We start from the raw sequence: 23,806 nt of genomic DNA, 5'->3' as shown, positions 1-23,806 counted from the left end.
ACCTGCGAATGCGTGAGTCCGCTAATCATGAGAACACGAATACGGGGGGTTGACTGTATATATACTTTTTATTTTTAATTTTCTATTTTACAAATTTCAATTCTGTATTTTACATATCATATGTGTTTTAATCACACGAGGTATAAAGCCACTGGCCTCTACTCACAAAACCCTTTCTCGCACACACTGATACTAATAAAGGATCTGTACCTAAGCCACTACATTAGTTAGGCTAGTATCCTAACCATTAGACTATGTCCATCAAAGGAGTTTATGAGAAGTATGCAAAGGTCTAATATGGAGTCAATGATTATGCCAGTGAATGTTTCGAGTACAGGCATGTAGGAAGAAGGAATACAAACGGCATGTATTGGGTACAATTACATAAAAGGTTTAGTAAAGAAAAAACTAGTAAAGAAAAAATAGTTTCATGAAAGACGGGATGCTTGTTTACAGAGATCTAGAAGAGCAAAAAGAATAGTTAAAATTTAAGGGTGAACATAACCAAGTTATTCAGCAAAAACAGTAAGTGTACATGAGGGAAATAAATTGTGAAGAAAATTTATATAGTCCTAAGGAAAGCTTCTGACATCTTGTAAGATGCAATACAAAAAGTTTTGACAATGCAGAGTGAAGATGATAATCTGTTGAGAACAACTGCAAATTTTGTAATAAAAAATATTCTTGTTTTAGAATATGTAGATGCAAGAGCAGCATGTGTCTGGAGATACAGGTGAATAGGAGGAAGGTGGTATAAAACCAGTAAAAGTCAGATGATAAAATAATGGAAATAGTGATGGCCTGAAGTGCAGTACAGTATACAAGAGACTGAATATGGTAATCATGAAGAAAGCAGGAAAAGAGAAAAATTAATGAAAATTCAAGGATGAATCTGACAAAGTATTTTTAGGAGGATGAGGAGTCGTACTGGAGAGTAATAAATCTGGAAAGCACGGTAAATTAGCAAAATGATCTTATAATGTAACTGATGGTCTCTTGGAAGGAACTGCCACTCAGTTCATTTCTCATGAGGAGAAAGTTCAAGTGACTCCCTAGATGCAGCGAGCGCACTCATGCAAACACTTCACATTTGTCCAAGGTACTTAAACTGTGTGAGGAAGGGGGGGAAAGGTTCCTCAGGAATGGGTTAGAGGAACAGCTCTTCTGTTGCATAGGAGTTGCAAGAATGATGGAATCAGCATTGTAAAAATATACAGAGTACCTGGATTACTGAGAGAAATTAGAGAAAGATCAGAAGATGTAGATGAAAAGTTGTAATATAAGGAAAGGGGTTGTGAATGGAGTGTGGAGCAGTTAATGTTTGCTAATGATACAGTGTTAGTTGGTGATAGTGAAGAGAGGCTACAGAGATTGATAATGAAGTACAGCAAGTATCAGCAAAGAAGATGGAATAATATATATAGATAGTGGAAAAATGGTGGATATTAATTTGTATAGGTATGTGGGAGTAAATGAAATGGATAATGGTATGCTAAGAGAAAAGGGGGAAACACACACTAGGTGGTTTAAGGAAGGCAACTTGGGACTGCAAAAGAAGCAAAAGTATGGTTAGATTATAAGAAGAAATTATTGATGTATTAGACAGCCAACAAAATCTGCTACACACACTGATGGACTTCAGGCCCTCAAGACTTACCTGAAAGGAATAGCAAAGAAAGCAGTAATGGACCCACTGTAGACAGAGCCAACAACAATAACTATTAAACTTCCAGAAATAGTAACTATTCTACCCCCATTTCCAAGAGGCCACTCATTGCTACCTGTAAAATTATTTAAAAAATGCACAATTTGAGCATTTTAGTGTGATATATTTGTTAATGGATTGCACAATATATTATCCAATAATTTCTATTATAATTTTTTTTTTGCATTATATGAACAAGAAACTTACCTTGATTTACAAAAAGCTTTAAACAATTTGCAATTAGTTGAGGTAGATACAGCTTCTGAACAAAACTCTGGTCAAAAGAAGATTCAATCTTGACAAAGATTCCAAGAGTAATGCCTAATGCCACTGCACAAGCAACAATACTCCCCAGAGTCTATATGACCAAGAGAGAAAGAAGGAAATCAGATATTATTCCTTTCAAAAAAATCTAACAAAATTTCAGTCTGTAAAACTTTCAATTGTATGTCAAAAGAATGCCAACACTAGAAATTTCGATGAATAAAATAATCACTGTAAAGTTATTTATGCAGATTTAGTCAACATTTTTATTTATCAAGCTGCCCATAAAAACTTAAAATCTTGAAATAAAAATCTTTATGTAAGCACAGACACACAAACATAAATATATGCAGACACACTTACATACATATATATACATTACATATATACATACATTATATATATCCTAGAGATATATATATATATATATATATATATATATATATATATATGTATATATATATATATATATATATTTCATATATATATATATATATATATATATATATATATATATATATATATATTCTGAGTCCAACCCCGTCAGCCAGTGAAATTCCATTGTTGTTTTTTTTGAATTTCTAGGTATAAAATGCTAGATATACCAGAGAAAAAAGCTTTCAGAATGGGTTTACTGCCCCAGATGGCGTCTTCTCCAAGGCAGATCGTCGGTATAATGAAGGGTAGTGAAAGGATCACTACCACGAGTCTCACTCGAAAAGATATCTCCTGTTAAAACCCCCAGAAGAGGCGGTGAGCAGTTACAGCCCCCACACATAGATGCCCCGCCGGTTCGGCGACACCAGCACCACCTACCTCATTTCATTTTCTAACCTGCGTGACTTGCTCACCACTCTTTTTGTACTTGTTGCCTTTTATTGGATTATTCTTCCAATTCATCATGTCTTCGAGCAACTTTACCATCTCCAAGTTAAAGTACCATCTTATTGTGGGGTTTTATTCGATAATTTGGCTATCAATTGTCTCTGTTTTCACAATTATGAGAACTTTTGTTATGGCCCGCGGCGTCCCCTTCCAACCATGTCGACGCGAGGCGACAAAATCAATCTTTTTCTGTTTGGTTGTCTCATCGTTATATGTTATTATCTGCCCCCGGTTCTCTTCCTGGCGGGTTTTCCTGGTGGCCCCCCTTTTTGAGTCTTAATGAACTACGATAGACCTTTACGGTCCATATTAGGGTGGTGCCCCATCTAGGTTTCCCCCAGGCTGGGTTCCTTGTTGGTATTACTTTATTTTAGTCTTTATTTTATTTTTTCTTGGCGTTGGTGCTCTGTTTTGTTTATATTCTGTTTACTCTCCTCGGTAGCGGCAGCCCTCAGATCTAACCGCTTCCCTGGGGTGAGCTACGCACCTGTACGAGCATTTTTACATTTAAATTCTATGTTTTTTGTGTGATGGTTTTTATGGTGTGGGTCTTCCCTTGCCTATTACATTAGGCTCGTGTGCTTCCTTTCCTCTCGCGCCCTTTAGGTTAGGCGTGGAGGATCCATCGGATTGAGGGAGTTTTGTTGCTGTTTCCTCCGTGGTCGTTTTTGGGTGGCAGAGTGAGGCCCTTAGTTCTCTTCCTTTCAGAGGAATAGAGTTCGATGGGTGTGTCTCTCAGGCTGACCGCCTTTTTGCCCCCTCTTTTCAGTCCCGGTTGGCTCTCGACACAAAATTTCTCTCTCCCTGTTTTCTCTCCTCCCTTCCCGTATTCCTTCCGTTAGCCTAGGCTGGGCCTGGTTCGTAATTTATTAGGCTTAGCCTAGTCAGGAAGTTGGGCATTGAGGCCCAGTCGCATCCCTCCCTTAGTGTTGAGCCACCCTCCTGTTTTAATTATTCTTGGAGCCGGTGTGTGTTTGCAGTTTGCGGGTAGATGTTTCCACTTGTCTCTGTTTTTCACTCTCGTAGCCTACCCTCTTCCCTACCCCACCACCTCCCCCTTCCAGCTTTGCTCTACTTGTGCAGGTGGCGCTAGATGGCGTTTTCTCGAGTTGGGGACTCCCTGGTAGAGGATTCGCTCCCTCCAGACAGTCCCAAGCTGCTCGCTGTGTTTTGTGTTGGTGGTTCGTTTACCGTTTCGGCTCGAAAGGGTTCAGACATTCTCTCCACACTTTCATTCCTCTCTGTCAGGTTTCTTGGTTGGGTTGTTGACACTTGCTCCCGGCTTATGTTATGTACTTGGCCTATCATGACGACATCCCTCACCTGCTGTTTCACTGGCGGGAAGTCCGAGGTAGGGGAATATATATGAAAAACGGATCCCTCCGGTCTCGAGTGGATTGCTCCCTTTACCATCACTTATTTATTCTATTAATTAGTATATATATAGAAAGTGTATTTTATCTAATCAGGTGGAAGCCTCACTCCCGTCTCTACATTTTAATATGCTATTGAGTCGGTACTCGCCGGGGTTTCGCGTTGTTTTGCAGCAGCCATGCGGTAGATTTCTGTTGTCTCATACCTTTCATTCGCGAGTATTCAGGGTCTGAAATGTTACCTTCCACTCTGTTTAATTTGGAGCTCGTTGGCCTAGTTTTTAACGAGGGGTTTCCTATCCACCGGAGCATTCCGGTTGTAAGCTGAAATTCCCGGGCTTGCCAGCTTTAGGTTACTTAGAGTGGTAGGTTCATGTACTTTTTACACTTACAGACTGTTCGCTGTGAGGAGCCGGGGTGCACCGCTTCATTACAACAACCCTATGGACATGTAGTGTGCCGGACCCACGCTGGTTGTTCGGTCCGGTTAGACGACCTGGTAGTCTGGCACCCCGACGGCTGTGAGGTATGCTTCGCTTTGTGTGCGAGTATCCAGGACGAGTCAGTAAGATATAGTTTTCTTCCATATTACGCTCCTCATATTGAAATAATGTTTATGTGGTTCTCGAACCATTCTTTTGTTCAACTCTATGTCGGTTCTCTTACAGGCGGACGAGTCCTCCAAGAAGTCTTCCTTGGAATCTCTCCGCCGCTTGGGTGGCTGGGTTCGGAGGAACGCTCCGGCCGGGGAAGACTTATGTCCTCGACGCTAAGTTGAGGGACCTGCTCTACCCCGGCGCGACGGGTGGCGGCCGCGTGCCAGAAGAACCTGCCACCCCCATCATCCAGCAGATCCGGGATGCGACCCAGCCACCCCAAGTGGACATCCTTTACGCCGAGGTTTCGGAGGACGTCGCCGTTAGACTTGGACCTGGAACCCATGAACACTGAACAGGACCAGGTGGTAAGTAGCGAGGTAAGTGAGGTAGCGGGGGCGGGCACCCTTTTTGACTCCCCAGCTTCATCAGTGTCTTCCTTTGCAGGTTTTGTGAATTCTTCCTCCTTGGGTGATAGAGCTCCATCAGCTATCCCCAAGTTGAAGTTGAAGACTTCATGGAAGGCGAAGGGCTTTAAGTCCTCGTCTTCCAGGAAAGCCTTGCCTTTTCCCCTCTCCGAAGGCTAAGGTCTCAGCACCTGTAGCCTCCGGGAGCAAGTCTGGTTCCTCCGGCAAAGGCGCGAGTAAGAGGGCATCAAAACCAAGCCCTCCTCGCAAGCCTGCCTTTGATGCGGAGTCTTTTGCTAACCAGCTTTTCGAGCGGTTCTCGGCGGAGGTTGAGTCCAAGTTTACTCAAATCTCGGAGAAACTGACCAGTCATGACAATATACTGGCGGGGATAGCTCGCCCAGGCGGAGCCGAACCCCAGTATGCCATTCCAGATACGGCGGATCTCCCTCCCTTTGACGTCGGGAACCCTTGGCGTTTCGCCCTCCGGGCTATCCAACACGAGGGCACCTTAACGGTTGAAGGTCTTGGCACGAGGCGGTTGGAAGAGCTTGAATTCTTTCCCGCCGATCTCTTGCCCCCTTACCCAGGCTTCGTTAGGCTGACGGAGGAAGCCTGGGTACGTTCAGACAAGGTTCCTAGGGAGACAGTGATCTTCCCTAGAGACCAGGCTCAGTCGGCTCTTATGCGCACTCTGACGGAGTGGCAGGCCGATAACACTAAATTGACGCCTTTCAAGGGCAATTTCACTATGTTCGCCCTGGGTGACAGGTTGCCGACTCCCTGCTTAAACAAAGTCGCTCTAGCTACGGCCCGAGCGTGCTTTGATGGCAATCCTTTACCACAATTAAAGGAAACAGACTCCACATCCCTGGTATTCCCAGGGGGCGATGAGTTTTGGACTGACGCGCCGTCCACCTTTACTGTTGGAAAGCTGGACGCTTTTTGCGCGTCAACGCAATTTAGCGAGCAGCTTCCTAAGCTACCGGAAGCCCTGCTGAAGGCGGAGTTTGAGGCCCGGACTAAGCTAGCCCGCTTTGAACTCCGCCTGCCTCACTGAAGCCACTGCCGTCTCCTGTGCAGACGAGCCTTTCTTTCAGGTCTTGGCTAAATCCCTATTGGCGGGATTTCAGTCCGACCTGTTTGACTTTATCATGGCCAGGCTTGAATGCAGGAAATTTATTTTCGCTGATGCCACCATCCGTCACGAGCCTAACAAGCTCGTGAAGAGCTCGATCTGGGGGACCTAACCTCTTCCCTGAAGAAGAGGTTACTAATGTTCTTAGGGAGGCTACAGGGCCAACCAGAGTCTGCGCTCGCTGGGGCATCTCTGCCTACAAGCGAAAGACCACAGAATCTGGCGGCCCCCAGACGAGAGGAGGCAAACGATTCAGGAGGCACAAGAGACCCCATCATCAGGCGGTAGTCCAAGCCGCCCCGGTCTCGGCAGTGGCACAGCCCCACCTCAAAGGCCCATCCTCAACAATATGGTTCTTCCACCCCAGCCCTTCCCTTGCACCCTCTTTGGTTCAACCAGCCCATTCCCTGCCGCACTCATGTTGCTTCACCAGCATACAATCCTACCTATGAAGGCCGTGGATTCTTTCACGGCCTTAATAGGAGCGCAAGGGGGGGAAGAGGTAGGGCTCCTTACAGAGGAAAGTCCAACACCACTCCAAGAGGTAAGCCTGGACGTGGTAGAGGGAACAAACCCGCTCCCTCCCACTGAGAACAAACAGGTAGGTGGTCGCCTGTATTGGTTCAGGGACCAATGGACCTTCAGCCCTTGGGCACACAGCATTGTGTCCAAGGGTCTAGGATGGAGCTGGATCAAAGACCCTCCTCCTCTGATCAGGTTTTACCAGCCACCCTCATCAGTCCTACAGGACTACGTGGCAGAATTGCTCAACAAACAAGCAATAAAGAAAGTAAGGCACCTAAAGTTTCAAGGCAGGTTATTCACTGTTCCCAAAAAAAGACTCCGATCAGCAAAGAGTGATCCTGGATCAGTCAGCTGCTAAATTCTCTACATAAAATGCGACAAATTTCGCATGCTTACGGTAGCTCAGGTACGGACTCTACTTCCGCGTGGAGCCGTCACCACCTCTATCGATCTTTCAGACGCCTACTATCACGTCCCCGGTTGAGCCGGAGCTTCCTGCCCTGCTCCTGGGGTTTCAGACTCGGGAATCAAGCCTACTCCTTCAGGGTCATGCCTTTCGGTCAAACATTGCGCCCAGGATATTTACTGCTGGCGACACGGTAGTTCAAAGCAACCGGTCCCGAGGATATCCCTCTAGCAGCGCACTAGACGATTGGATAATTTGGGCTCCAAATAGTTCTAGAATGTCGGAAGGCTACGTCCCACGGTCATCAGCTTCCTGGAGTCGTTAGGTTTTCAGCTGAACAGAGAGAAGTCCCGCCTGACCTCGGAGTCCTGGTTTCAGTGACTGGGTCTCCAGTGGGATCTGTCCTCTCACACGTTATCCCTCCCGCCTCCCAAGCGGAAGGAGATAGCGTCCCTTACCAGGAAATTTCTGAAAAACCAATCAGCATCCCGCCGGACCCAAGAAAGAATCCTTGGGTCTCTTCAATTTGCCTCAGTGACGGACCTGCTCTTAAAAGCAAAATTAAAAGACATAAACAGTGTGGCGGAGTCGAGCCAATGTCAAGCTCAGAGACAAGGTCTCCTCTATTCCCCGAATCTTAAAGGCGAGACTGCGGCCTTGGTCCACAGTCGGTGGCCTGTCCAAGACAGTTCCACTTCAGTTTCCCCCTCCGGCGCTAGTTGTTCACACGGACGCTTTCTCAAGCTGGCAGGGGAGGATATTCGCCAAAACAAAAGTACAAGGACGTGGGTCCACTATGTTTCAGCAGTTCCATATAAACACCCTGGAAGCTATGGCGGTTTTTTCTAACCCTAAAGAAAATCCGCCCCGCCGGATTCATATCAGGCTGGTATTGGACAGCGCAGTGGTAGTTCATTGCATCAACAGGGGCGGCTCCAAATCAGGTCGAGTGAACCAGGTTATGATTGCTATTTTCTCCTGGCGAACAAGCACAGCTGGCATCTGTCAGCCACCCACCTAGCGGGGTGCGAAGGGCGTGGTGGCAGATTCCTGTCCAGAACTACTCCATTGGAGACGGAGTGGTCCCTGGACGGGGAATCCTTCAATTGATTTGTCGCCAAGTTCCGGTCTCCCCAAGTGGATCTGTTCGCGACGGAGAGCAACTTCAAACTTCCCTGTTATGTGGCTCCGAACCTGGACCCCCAGGCGTATGCCACGGACGCAATGACAATAGATTGGAACAATTGGGAGAAGATTTATCTGTTTCCCCAATAAACTTGCTGCTGAAAGTATTACACAAACTCAGGACATTCAAAGGTCAACCAGCCCTGGTAGCCCCTATTGGCCGAAGAGCAATTGGTTCCCTCTTCTTCAGGAACTGGGATTGCGAAGTCTTCGATTCCCAAGCCCAAACTGACCCAGACAGTACAAACCAAGACTGTGTCAGCTTCCTCAAGAATTCAGAATGCCCTAGTTTTATGGACTTTATAAAGTTTGCAGCCCAAAAGGGAGCAAACATTGACCCCGTTAACACTCTGTTTTTAGAATCAGACAAAAGAGATTCTACTCTTAGACAGTATGACTCAGCAGTAAAAAAATTGGCCTCCTTTCTGAAAGCATCTGAAGCCCAAATCATGACGACTAACCTAGCAGTTACCTTCTTTAGATCATTGTTTGAGAAAGGCCTTGCCCCGGCCACTATTACCACAGCCAAGTCAGCCCTGAAGAAGGTATTCTTATATGGCTTTAAAATTGACCTTACAGATTCCTACTTTTCATCTATTCCCAGAGCATGCGCTCGTCTGAGACCCGTATCACGCCCACAATCTGTTACGTGGTTCCTCAATGATGTTCTTAAGTTAGCATCTGAGATTGACAACTTTCAATGCTCTTATTTGGATCTGTTAAGGAAGACTTTATTTCTGATTAGCTTGGCTTCAGGTTCCAGAATCTCAGAGCTATCGGCTCTCGCTAGAGGTGATGATTTTGTTAACTTCCTCCCGTCCGGAGAAGTCCTCCTTTCCCCTGACCCTAGATTTTTAGCTAAAAATGAAGACCCGCAAGACAGGTGGTCCCCTTGGAAGGTGGTGCCCCTTCCACAAGACCAGTCTTTATGTCCAGTTTATACCCTAAAGTCTTACCTTTTAAGAACTCCACAGTGTAAGTCGGGTCCTCTTTTTTATCAGGGAGAAAGGTGGTACTCTATCGATAAATGCAATAAGGCAACAAATTTTGTATTTTATTAAACAAGCTAACCCAGATTCAGTTCCTAAGGTTCATGATATTCGAGCAGTTGCTACTTCTATTAATTACTTTCATAATATGGATTTCTCAGAACTCTCCAAATACACGGGTTGGAAATCACCTCTAGTATTTAAACGCCACTATTTAAAAAAACACTCAAGCCCTGAAGTTTTCTACAATAGGCTGTGGGAAGTGTCATCTCCCCTCCTTAATTAGTCATCTTCCTTTATCCTCCCCTAACCCCTCCCCACCCCCGCCCGCCTGCCTCATTTATTCTCTGCTTGTCCTCCTGGTTGATCATGCCTCACTGCCTTGCTCCTCATATTGATATTATATTGTCTCTGTTGAGTGGAAACTATAATTTGACATGTTATGATTATGTTTTTCCTTTGGGGTTTACTAAGGGTATTTATTTTGCTCCATGTACCATCCATATATATATATATATATATATATATATATATATATATATATATATATATATATATATATATATATATATATATATATATATAATATATATATATATATATATATATATATATATATATAATATATATATATATATATATATATATATATATATATATATATATATATATATATATGTATGAAATTCTTCCCCATGTTGTATTGTCTCTTGCGTGTGTAGCTATAAGGTTATATATACTCTTTAGTCTAAGTAATTTTTCAATTAACATTATACCCTTGTAGTCTTATGTATTTTTGGGGTTTTTTCCCTGCCACACTGTGGACTTGCTCACATATTTCGTAATGTTAAGCTTTTTTACTGTACTTTTCCAATTTAGTATTCAATTTCCCATGTGAGAGATACCCTGATTAAAACCATTTTCATAACTTATGTTTTTTCTTCAGATTACCTTGTTTCCACGTAGTTAGCAGCCTTGGCATGATTCTCTATCACTATTTCACCGGCTGACACGGGGCTGGACTCAGAAAAGGGATTTTGACAAAGGAAAATCTATTTCTGAGGGAAGGCCTGTGTCACCCGGTGACCCTCCCTGAGGCACCTTCTGCTCCCCTACTTGCACATGCCAAGCCTGGGGGTAGTGCTAGCCTGGAATGAGGTAGGTGGCGCTGGTGTCGCCGAACTGGCGGGCGTCTCTGTGTGGGGGCTGCTGCGGCTCACCGCTCTTCTGGGGGGTTTTAACAGGGAGATATCTTTCGAGCGAGACTGCGGTAGTGATCCTTTCACTCACGCCGTTATACCGACGTCTTCCTCGGAGAAGGCGCTCGATCTGGGGTAGTAACCCCAGCATTCCTGAAAGCTCTTTTTTTCTGGTATATCTAGCATTTTATACCTAGAAATTCGTGCAACAATGGAATTTCACCGGGTGACACGGGCCTTCCTCAGAAATAGATTTTTCCTTTGTCAAAATCCCTTATATATATATATATATATATATATATATATATATATATATATATATATATATATATATATATATATATATATATATATATATATATATATATATATATATATATATATATATATATATATATATATATATATATATATATATATATATATATATATATATATATATATATATATATATATATATATATATATATATATATATATATATATATATATATATATATATATATATATATATATATATATATATATATATATATTGGCTGATCATGTATTATTCAATTTCACGTAATTTTTACATTTTTTCTAAACCAAGATTACACGTAACCTGCCACTTGAAGCCAAAAGTTAACTTCAAAGATAGTCGTTAATTAGCCAAAGGTCGCCAGTTAAGGGTAATTAACCTTAACAAGAATATTTGAGATGAATTTGATTTTAAACGCAACGGTTCTTCCAAACATTCGACGCGAGGCATACAAAAGCATCGACTTAAAACTGTGTTGCTTACCCTAACCTAGGTATTTTACTGGAATAACGGGGTTGAAGCTAACAATATAATAATTTGGCTTAATCTAGACTTCGTAAGCACATATACCCTAAGTGGTGGCTGAAGGAAGAAAAAGAAAAATGTGAAATACAGAAGAAGTACTAGTCAATCGACGAAGCTTCAACAAGAATCGGACTTACCGTGAATGTCCAGTAGCTGTGCAAACGAGGGACCTCAGGAGTCGTATTCTGGCAGTCTTCCCAATTCACTAATTAAGATAGACGTAGGAGTAAAAGTAATAAAGAACAAAGAATATGTCGACGCACGACGCAGCGTCACCCTGGTTCAGTGACCGCGTTGCTCGCTCTGACCGACCTTGCTTGTTCCGCCAGATGAGGCGCCTCTTGACACCGCCCGGGCAATCCGACCTGGACAAAGGCATCGCGAATGCATAGAATAAAGCTTAGGGCCACCATAACTAGGGGTCATTGAGTGTAAACTCTCTGAGGCTTAGGTCCCTAATGCCCTAGCATATTTTGTTTATAAACTGTCCAGCCTATCGCGCGGCGCCATTTGTCTACTCGGGCGGTGATTGTTATTTTGAATTGTCTAGCCTACCGGCGGGGCAGAGATGTTCTCTGTCGAGGTCAATCTGACTAATATTCCTACACCTAAATACATCGAGATGCGAACAGCAGTAATTTATAAAAATATATATATATATATATATATATATATATATATTTTTACAAATATTACTGCTATTCACCCTCATAACTTTTGATTGTAAAAATATCAGCCTGACTGAGACCGGGAAAAGACGTTGTCTATATAGGAGCATCTTCAGTTCAAACCTTAACGTCCGTTGGAGAACAGGATAGGGAAGTTAGGCCTTCCACCCTATAGGAAAATTTCCATATTCAACTTTAAAAATAGGTGGTCCTAAGGTCCTTTTTTCCTTTTTACCTGTCTCTCGTGGCGAATGTTTTAACAAAGCGTGACGCCTAAGGCATGACTGATAGGCCTGTTTTGACCCAGGCCGGTCAGGGAACTTGAGAGAGAACCAAGCTTTGGAGAGATAACACGTCCAGTTGGACCTCTTCCCCCTTTCTTTGTCTATTATTCTATTAGTGAAGTGAAGAAACAATTGCAAGAACTCCACGTCGGTCGTTGATGCACAACGCTCGCCCTAAGGTAAAGTCGCTTTTGTTCAAAACTTGCCATTCTTTTATCCTTTGTTTTCTGTATTTCAAATTTCCTTTGTTCCCCTTCAGCCACCACTTACGGTATATGTGTTCACGAAGTCTAGATTAAGCCAAATTATTATGTTGTTAGCTTCAACCCGTTATTCCAGTAAAATACCTAGGATTTAGGTAAGCAAAATCAGGTTAAATCTCGATGCTTTGTATGCCTCAGCGTCCGAATGTTTGGAAGAACCGTTCGTTTAAAATCAAATTCATCTCAAATATTCTTTAAGGTTAATAACCCTTAACTGGCGACCTTTGGCTAATTAACGTCTGTCTTTGAGGTTAACTTTTGGCTTCAAGTGGCAGGTTACGTGGTAATCTTGGTTTGCAGGGCCGTCAAAAATTATAAATTGAATAATACATGATCAACCAAGACCCTCACACGTAACAATATATATATATATATATAAATTAAATTATGACTATATCTGCATAAATATATAATTATATATACATTCTATATATATATATATATATATATATATATATATATATATATATATATATATATATATATATATATATATATATATATATATATATATATATATATATATATATATATATAATTACAAACACACAACAATAATCCCTAGATTATACATATGGACATTATCTAGACCTCTACATTATTCAAATACAACTGGACTTCAGGAACCAAAAATTTTGAAAACTGTTCTCCAATGGTTGATAATGCTGTGGAGTCTAAGGAACTGTTGATAACACTGCTTAAACTAATAAAGAGACTGAGAAAGGGTTTGAAGAGACTGGGAAACCAGGTTTCCAATGTTGGGGGGGGGGGTTAGATGGCTGGGTGCCATGGGAGGGGCAGTACTAACGCTTTTTACAGGAAGGCTCACCAAGAAAAAGGGTTGTTTTGGAAGGTGGGTGGCCAGGAAAGGAGTTTCCCAGGCTGGGAGAGGGGTAGGAATACAGTGTGGGATGGATGGAGAGAGGTAGGCAGGCTTTTGACTTTACTAGAGCTTTTTTTATTTCATGTTTTTACATTTATGCTTTTACCACATTTTATTAAAGGATATTACAGTACTATACCACAACTTGTAGTGAAATAACCAAGCACAATACAAGAGAGAGAGAGAGAGAGAGAGAGAGAGATTGTTCTCTCAAACTGCGTACGTTAAAGCCTATCACATACATACACACACACACACACACTCCTCTCCTTTTGTTATTTTTATTTTACACTGCAGGTATTCTCATTTTTTAATCTGACTATTGCATCTGTTTTTATTTTTATATGTTGTCATAATTTTCACTGCATAAAAGATGAAAAAACAATAAAATTTACAGTCCAAAAGAGACAAATGCACACAATATCCCCTAGCATGTCCATGTATAAAAAAAATAAAAAAAATCACACACACACACTCCTTCCCTTACAAAAGCTCTATCATCTTGAGTAACAGTTGGATTATTTTGGAAATATGTTAAATCTGGACCATAAACATTTAGGGTTCACAGAAGTAACGGCTTAGAATGCAAGTATGGTAATTTAGACAGTAAAGACCAGAAACATACCAAAAGTTGATGGGATTACAAGTGAGATGTTGGGTGGGATACTGAAAATTTGAGTGGCTTACCAGGTAAGATAACGGGATGAGGCGAAGGTACCAAGAGGATGGGTACAAGGAATAACTGTCCTTTTGTTAGATGGTCAGTGTGGTAAAAGTGAACAACATGGGCAGACATTACTTTGTACATAGGGGAAGTTGTGTGGTTAGGTTTTGATTGTCAAATAATGATAATTGCTCTTTTGTAAAAGGGTCAGTGTGGTACAAGTGAATAACATGGGCAGACATTACTTTTAACATAGGGGAAGTTGTGTGGTTAGGTTTTGATTGAAAAATAATGATTACTGCTCTTCTGTAAAAGGACCAGTGTGGTACAAGTGAATATCCTAGGCAGACATTACTTTGTACATAGGGGAAGTTATGTGATAAGGTTTTGATTGACAAACAATGATAGATGACAAAAGGAGTGATGGGGAAAAACAGTATGGGTTTAGTCATGGAAGAAGATGTTTGGATCAACATGTTTATAAAACATTTGTGTCCACAACCTAACCAAGATCAGTAGCAGAGAGAGGCAGCTAGCGTAAACAGAGGCACCCCACAAAGTGGAAAAACCTCATTTGCCTACTTAGTCCCCTCTAATAATTAATCAGTAATTCAAGCCTTTGCATAATCACTTAGATTAGTGAAATGTGGTATTGTATGAAAGTTTTTGTTATGCTAAGAACACCTTCATACATGAAGTAAGAACTGCTATAAATCTGTACAAATCAGGTTTGTGATGAATATTACATTAATACTTCCATTTTCCAAGTACTTTTCAAATTCAAACTCTGTACAAAATTAAAAGAAATACTGTGCAGCAAACCCCCCGTATTAATGGGGGATGCGTACCACACACACAAACCCCTCCCCCGGCAAATAACTAAACTCCGTGAATACTTAAAACCCTTCTAAAAACACTTATTTTGAGAGTTCAAACACAAACAAAACTCTAAAAATGCTTATACCTGAGTATTTTAATAGTTTTATCACAAAAAAAGTGCATTTGGTCAAGAAAATTATATGAAAATACAGTAATTAGTGAATATTTCTCAGTGAAAAATACCGCGAAAGGGTGAATTTTCCGTGAATAATGTGTATATATGTTCCATAGAGAAATCTGCGAATCAGTGAGTCCACGACTTGTGAGAACGCGAATATGGGGGGGGGAGTTTACTGTATGCCACATTCTGTCCAATTAGTTTTTGTCAAACTGTATATTCTATAAACTTTAAGTATTATTCCGGTTCACAAAATTAAAAGTATTTACGTGATTTTTACCAAGTATACTGTTATATTAACTGCTATTTAAGACATTATAAGTATTTTATACTATATCTTACAACATGGTCTGGAAATGAGCATGGTCAAGCTACAACCACACAAAGTTACCTCTAGAGAAAATATCTGTAGTAATAGGAATGGCTTCATGATAATAGATGGTGCCCTTGAGAGAATAATAACTAAGTCTTCACCAATTGAAATACCAAATTCTACGACCTCTGTGCGTGATAAGCTTGGGCTGAAATCCAAAGGTGCTATGTCAGCTTCCTGAAACCAACAAAAAAAAAATTACATACTGTTAATAAAACACAGAGTTCTGACTATTTGAGTGTTTTAAAGTACATATATAGGTTTCATATTTCCTAAAAAATATTGTGCTCTGTGAATGACCTCAAAGGTAGAAATATTAAATAGTTTACTAAAGTTTCCCTTGAAAATCTGGGATAATAGTTTTTAAATTTCAAACTGATTACAGCTAAAAAAAAAAAAATATATGTTATGTTGAAATAAAAGATTTCTTCTACACACAACACAGGACAGTTTATCACTAAAAGACAATTCAACTAACACTACAAAATACTTAGGCATAGAAGGCTAAACATATTATTTTCTTTCATCATTAAAATACAGAAATGCACGGTGAACAAGTTATAGAAAAAGATCACTTACAGATCACTAAATGTGTTCCTTTATAACATATTCATTAAAGGTATTTGCAGGGGATAGGGATCACAACCACCTGCAAATAGCTAAAATACGCGACTACTTGACATCTCCTTCTAAAAATGCTTATAACTGCCTATTTTAATAGTTCAAACACCAAAGACCCCCTAAAAACATTGATAACTGCCTATTTTAATATTTCAAACATCAAATGTGTACCTTAAACTATCATCCTACACCAAATATACCTTAAACTATCATCCTAAAACACTTTAATATCATTTCAAAATCATCTTACAACATTACCTTTAAAAGTATATGGCTCGCAACTGTGTGTGTGTGAAAACTAATCAAGTTACCCTTGAGAGAGAGAGAGAGAGAGAGAAACAAAATACATATGCAAATTAAAAATATTTAATACACTAGTGACAGTACATACACACAGGTAAATAAAGATTAATTCACAAAACTAGGTTAAAATATACAATATTAGTAAACATTAAACTAAAATCAATCATAAAAAAGAGGGAAAACTCCCTCACATCAATCATAGTGCATGGCTGGGAGGGTGACTGGGAGGAGGGGAATAAAAGGTGGGGCAGCGATAACTAACATGACTGCCTCAAGAGACCAAATGTTGTCAACAGGAGCCTATAAGGCTGCTAAAATGGCAAATAGTTCTAGATTTAATTGAGGTGCCTACTAATGATGCAGAAGCTAAAGACAATATGCATAGACAAAATAGATTACAAAGAGACAAGAAGTGGGAGGAAATGATGACACTAAGATATAGAGACCAATGAAACAGATTCAACAGTAGATTGAACAATTTTATCATTAGAACAAGAACAGATAACAAAGGAGTTCTTATCATTGTCATTATTATTGTCATTCCCTCTTAAATTTGGAGTTAAGGTTAAGCTACCCTCCCTACCATTAAAGTCTGACAACAGCAACTTCAATAACTGGTCTGATAATTTATGCTTTACAAAATTATATTTTGGAGAGTGAGCCACAAGCCTAAGTGATCAAGATATATGAGAGGAACATGTCAAAGGCCACAGACCTTTAAACTGAGATACAGCTTGATTCCCTGAGAAAGAAAAGACCTATTGATGCAGGGCAGTCCAGAGGGCAGACTACAGACAGACAAAGTCTCTGGCACCTTTCCTCTCAAAGTTACTATGAAAAAGAGTTAACACTATGGAGGAATGTGCAGATTTGTTACTCAAAACCAGAATTCAGTCAGACCCTTAACAGCATTTAGAGTAAGACTACTTTCGTCTGTTCTGATGGAGAGAAGAAGGATAAATTTTTTTCAAAATGGATGTTTTCTATAACCGCTTATATATTAATGGAACTGAACTGAAGGGGTTTAAAAGCAGAAGTTGAAAAAGTGCCATTTTGGGAGGGAATGGACTGAGTGAAATACCAGCAGAAGAGAGATTAATTATTGGTGGTGACATGAATGAACATTTAGGAAGGACCAGTGAGGGTATTGAGAAGGTGCATGGTGGCTGGGGAGTTGGAGAGAGAAATGACGAGGGAGGGAGAGAGAGTTGTGGACTGCGCAACGTCATTTGATTTGGCTGTTGTCGACACCTGGTTTGAAAGAAAGAAAATCAGTTCATCACATACAGAAGTGGAGTAAGAGAAAGTCAAATTGACTTCCTCATGTGCAGATCACATCTGAGGTGAGAAAGTGTAAAATTTTAAATGGAGAATATGTGGCAGCACAGCACAGGGTGGTGGTAATGGACTTGAAAATAAAGAACACAGTAAAAGGTAGGCCTGCATGTGTCCCATCGACAATCAAGTGGTGGAAACTGACACAAGCAGAGGAAGCGAGGCAGGAATTTAAGGTAGGTAACCTGGAAGGGAAAATTGGTTGGCCAATACCTTTTTCTTTTACTTGTTGTGCTTTCTCTTACACATTTCATCGCCTCAGTAACTCCTTGTCCTTTCAATTGAAACAGTGAATCTAGTACCCCCTGGTGTAAATTCCTTGACAGTGTATAGTGTAATTCTCACTGCTTGTTAGCAAGGGAGTAGAGTAAAGGCTCTCCATCCAATTCTTGCATTTATTCAACCACAGAGAGAGGGTGGGCTATACAGACACCCAGGCTCCAACACCTTCTCTCTCGAGGGGGAAACCAAAAAAGGTTGATCAGTATGGAAAGGGACTACAATCTTCACCCTAACATATACAGTCAAATTTATACTCAATAAAAGAATATTTCTCAATTATCTATTACTTTTCTTCTGAACCACACAGGGAACAAGAGACTATGGAGCAGAAGGCAATGGAGGAGGAGAAGCAACACTGGAAGAAAAAGGAAAAGACTGAGTAGGCTTATGGCCTGCCCTAACGAATTGTCTACATAATCTATTGGCCTCTCGCACCTTCCAATACTTCACAAAATTATTCACCCTCTCATTAGATCACTTGTCTTTCTTCCCATCAAGAAGAAAAACCACACTCATGCCTCAACGGCTAAGTTGACACAAACGTGGCCATCATGCAAAACCAAAACATTCTGCTTGCTGTAAATAACATAATGCAAAAACAGAAAACAAGCACAATAACATCAGCCAGATATAGTCAAAATTATTACTAACGCTGATTCACACGATCTGCACAAGGACACGGCATGAAGAACATAAAACATTCCAATGCCACTGGGTGGGAAACAGGTAATTACAGATATAGTCTAATGAGTTAGACAAGCATTATTTTTTTTATATTTTGAATGTGGATTGCATCTAATGGCATGAAGATATAAGCTAACTTTAACAGTAGGTCAGATTCATTCCAAATAATTTAGTTTTCACATCCCTACCTGATGGTTTGTTCTGGCTGCATTACTACTCAGGTTCTATAGGATCTTTGCTTTAGATAAAATCTCGAGAAGAGGTTAAAATTTGTAACAGATCTAAAGCTGTTTCTATATATAGTTTGTCTTTAGCAGGACTAATTTTTACTGAATTGAACAAGTCATGGAACACTGATTTTCATCTTAGTAGCTCCCACAAGCACCAGTAAGTTAAACCTTGGATTACTACTGCACCAAGATTTACTCAGCACACATTGTATGTCAAGGACTATTAGTTCATAAACATCAGACCCACAATGAGGGAAAAACCTGGCAGTCAAACTTTCCCAAACTTTGGGTATGTCAGGTACTCAAGATAGTGATTGAGGAAGCTTGCTCTCCTACTTGACCATCTTTCAGGTTTGGTGCATCATCCTCATCATATCCAGGTCTAAACTAATAAATCAACAATAGACCTATCTTCACAGAAGTTTGGAAAGATTCTAGTCAAAGAAGTTGGGCAGCAAAGTAAAAATGAAATTAAACAGCTGGACGTAAACAGTAAATGGAAAAGATGAAATACAGTTGGGGGCTGATGTTAAAAATCCAGTGTGTTGCCTATGGGGCCAATTTAGTCACCAAAAAGACAACCATCACATAAACTTCCTAAAATTGTTGGCTGCCCTCATAACTTTCATTTGCACTCCACAACAAAGCTCTTACATTCTACATCAATACGACAGTGTGATAACAGTGAACCCTTAGTCAAGGAGAATTGGTTAATCAACTATGCAACAAAAGCATTACTACTCAAGTGGTAACAAGCTCAATAACAGGAGGGGCTACTTTCTGTTAACAATTCACATTACCAAGTGTTGAACATACATACAGATTCTTAGTGCAAATTATCCTTTTTTTTTAAACGTGTCATTTATGCAAAAACTTGTAATTCACAATATCATCTATCCTTTAAGTACCCACAAATTATCAACAAGAACGATACTTACGCAGCTGGAGATTGGATTTGCACATGAACTTCTCCAAGGCTAATATATATGAGCACAAGTATTATTACATAACAAAAGCAAATGAAAAACCTGTTCTCACCTTCCGATAAAGTACACCAACCATACCATTCCATGATCCATTAGATTCCTTGAGGCCAAAACCATCGGTAGGCACAAGGATTTCAGTGAAATTGAGATGTTGTTGAGTAATGAGTAATAATTCACTAACGTAGCCTTTAGTTTCATTAAGTTTACCACCCTCCTTGAACTCAAATACTTGTGGTTTCTGCCAAACAAAAAGATACAGCAATTAAGTTTCCTGTGTGTGTATGTGAGAGAGAGAGAGAGAGAGAGAGAGAGAGAGAGAGAGAGAGAGATTTTTAAAAGAAACTCAATCAACTCAGGTTGTTGTAAAGTCTCATTTATATAAACATAAGATAAAAATGTGAACAGAAAATACTGATGTCCAAACCTGTAAACATGTAATTCTTATGGTCCGGTTCTGGAAGTTCAAAGGTGGTACTGGCCAAAGAGGAAGAAACATCTTGTAAATCCCAGAATGCCAGATTCCAGCAATATCAAGAAACCATGAACCATCTCCTGGAGCCCTTATACTACCAATCTTTACTTGACTGTAATTAATTGCCAAAGTTAGTGACATCAAAATTGAATAGAATTATTAATCATACTGTTCACAAGTGAAAATTTCCAGTTGTAGAACATATTCACAAGAAATTTCAATTCTAAATTATATGATAGTCTAAATATACAAAATACATTACGATTGAAGGTCTACAATACCAGTAAATCAGGATAATAAAATATTTTTATTAAGTCTGCAAACACTGTTTATTACAAGTGATTTATATGGCATCTGGTCCCTTTTTAGAATGAGAACTTTAAACAAAATACCTGTGCAACATACCTAATATTTGAGAAAAGCAAATTATATTGACACAGCAAAAACATATGACACTATTTCTAGAGAACCAATACTGTACAAGGATGTAGCAGCAACAGCGAAAGAAGAAAGTCTAGGAACCAAAAACTATGCAGAACAATGAATTTCCAATTAACCAATTACTGTATCTAAAAAAATTTAGTCATAAATTTTGTTATATACAAAAAGAGGAGTAGGCCTAATACATAATAAAGAGGAATAGGACTTTGGGAAAAGAGACTTGGGATTCTTGGCAGCTGAAGGAGACAAGTCAAATGAAGTGAAAAATATAAGGATAAAGAATTGCACTAAAAACGGCTGGAGACACTAATGGCTTAAGTGACAGGAAGCCCCTTTCCTCTCACACACAATTTTTTTGACACATGGATGGTGTGGCAATGGATCACCCATTAGAGTTCCCTTTGCAACCTTGTGCTTTGTTGCCAGGAAAGATATAACCTTCGGTAGTCACCCAAAGACAGGACTCTATGTTATATACTATATTTGGATTACATCTTTGTCACCATCACAGACTTGATGAGGCTAAGACACTGGTAGATGACCTAAAAACCAATTTGGTCCTCAATTCTATAGTCGAGGCCACTAATGAGAAATACCTTCCTTTTCTTGATGTTCTTTTTAAGGCAAAACAGTCACAACTGTCCACACAAAAGCTACAAATGTCAGCTGCTGCCTTAATGCAAAGAGAGTGCCAAGATTCATACAAAAGGTCTCTCAATGGGCTGTTAAGTTTTTCATGCAGAAGTGGAACATGTGAGATGCTGACAAACAAACAATACCAAAACAATAAGATACGAGGACAAAAGGAAGAAAATGAAGTTCCACATGAGCCCAAAATATTAGAGAAAGTGAAAGAAAATTTAAACCTATATACTGACTATGGGGCAGCCTACAAGCAGGAAGCAGATGCCCTTTGAAGAATAATCACCAATAAATTAACACCAAAGATGTCTCAGGAGAGTATCACCAATTATTCAGGCATCTTTGTGATGAGGAAGAGCACCACCTTCAGGAAACTCAAGAAATCAAGAAATGGCACATTTGCTAATTACAGTATTCAGGAAAGGATCCCAAGACTCTTGATTTAAGCTACATTATGAAAAGGAAGACAACAATAAGAATGTAACTTCCAGATAATTAAAACAATGAGGCATTTTGTAGATGTACATATGAGACCATCCTTCAATATACTTATCAGATAAGAGAAATTATACACCAGGAGGATAGCTATGGGCAACTTTTGGTGGCTAAACCATTATCAATCACACTGCAGCAACCTACATTGAATGTCCAAGTGGCTTCAGCCAATGTTCTTCCAGCAAGCAGAAAATAATGTTGCAAAGGGTTTTCCATCTCTAAATATCTTCACACAACCCGTAAACCTTTTATTCAATTCATGTCATCTCACAAACCTACTTCATTACAGAGCATTCAGTTGTTTTGTGATCTCTGACCACCTGTGGCATCTTGCTATTGCTGCTCTCCTCTGCAGAAAGTTAAGAAATTCACCATTTATGAGCTCTATGTAACTTTTTGTTGTTGCACAATTGTCTGCAACCCTCATTATACAGTGCCCGGTTTCTCTCTCTTACCCTAAATTGTTAATATTGTACTAAACCGTACAATAAAGGGGTGTATTGTATTGCACTGTCTTGTATATAATTTGGTAAATTATTGACAGTTTATGCCATATATCAGTGAAGTTTATGGCCATTAATACACTGTACAGTATTAGGGAATCCAGTTTGGTGGGTCAAGAGTTAATTGTAGACCTATTTCTGCTAGGAGCTGATGCCTAACTCCAAAAAAAAAAAAATTCAAGGGCTAACTGTTATATATATATATATATATATATATATATATATATATATATGTGTATATATATATATATATATATATATATATATATATATATCTATATATATATATATACACATGTATGTATATATATATATATATATATATATATATATATATATATATATATATATATATATATATATGTGTGTGTGTATATATATATATATATATATATATATATATATATATATATATATATATATATATATATATATATATATATATAGTATATATATATATATATATATATATATATATATATATATACTATATATATATATATATATATATATATATATATATATATATATACATATATGTATATATATATATATATATATATACTATCTTTATATATATCTAAACAATCCGTTGTGAGGGTTTCCATTCTGAGGTGTGATGATAACCGAAAAATCGGCAATTTTCGCACTTTTTTGGCTAATTTCGGAGCTTATCGGCGCCAAAAAGCACGGATTTTTGGTTATTGGCGCCAACACCCAATTATCAGTGCCGATAAGCTGAAATTGACGATTTTTGGGGACAAAAATTGCCGAACTTCGTCGCTAGATAAGCACCATAAAACTGGATTGCCGTTAACAGAGGCCGCTGTTACCGGGGACAACTACCTGTGTATATGTATATATATATATATATATATATATATATATATATATATATATATATATATATATATATATATATTGGAACAATCGTTTGTCGATTGTTCCCTTGAGTGAAGTTGTTGCCTCCTTTTGTTTTTTTGTTTTTCTTGCTGGCTGTCGTCTAAGTGAATGGCGTCCGAACCGTCCAGTCCCAGGTTCTGGAGGCGAAACGACTGGTGGTCAGGGCAGCAGTGAGTCTAGTTGGGGTAGCAGCATCAGGTATTCGTACCTGAGGATCAGTCATGGCAGCAGCAGCAGTGGAGAGTTTTTTTGAGGACGAGATGGTTGCCGTGTCGGCTC

The 23,806-nt window shown here is 39.5% G+C and overlaps 1 protein-coding gene across 3 annotated transcripts in view; it reads right to left on the bottom strand.

The window, feature by feature from the left end:
- The window catches only part of LOC136835349 (glutamate receptor-like), a 65,583-nt gene that overhangs the window by 37,633 nt on the left and 4,144 nt on the right, over window positions 1-23,806 (bottom strand). For all 3 annotated transcript variants that reach the window (XM_067098731.1, XM_067098730.1, XM_067098732.1), the window contains exons 5-9: window positions 20,496-20,655; window positions 20,124-20,309; window positions 15,649-15,807; window positions 1,913-2,063; window positions 1,658-1,781 (exon numbers count right to left, since the gene is read on the bottom strand). In XM_067098731.1, the coding sequence (XP_066954832.1) occupies window positions 1,658-1,781; window positions 1,913-2,063; window positions 15,649-15,807; window positions 20,124-20,309; window positions 20,496-20,655 (780 nt within the window). The remainder of the gene's footprint in view (window positions 1-1,657; window positions 1,782-1,912; window positions 2,064-15,648; window positions 15,808-20,123; window positions 20,310-20,495; window positions 20,656-23,806) is intronic.

Source organism: Macrobrachium rosenbergii, chromosome 55 (assembly GCF_040412425.1).
Source record: "Macrobrachium rosenbergii isolate ZJJX-2024 chromosome 55, ASM4041242v1, whole genome shotgun sequence".
NCBI lineage: Eukaryota > Metazoa > Arthropoda > Malacostraca > Decapoda > Palaemonidae > Macrobrachium > Macrobrachium rosenbergii.
Note: the sequence above shows the minus strand (reverse complement) of the source record. Positions and strands in the feature narration are given on the sequence as shown.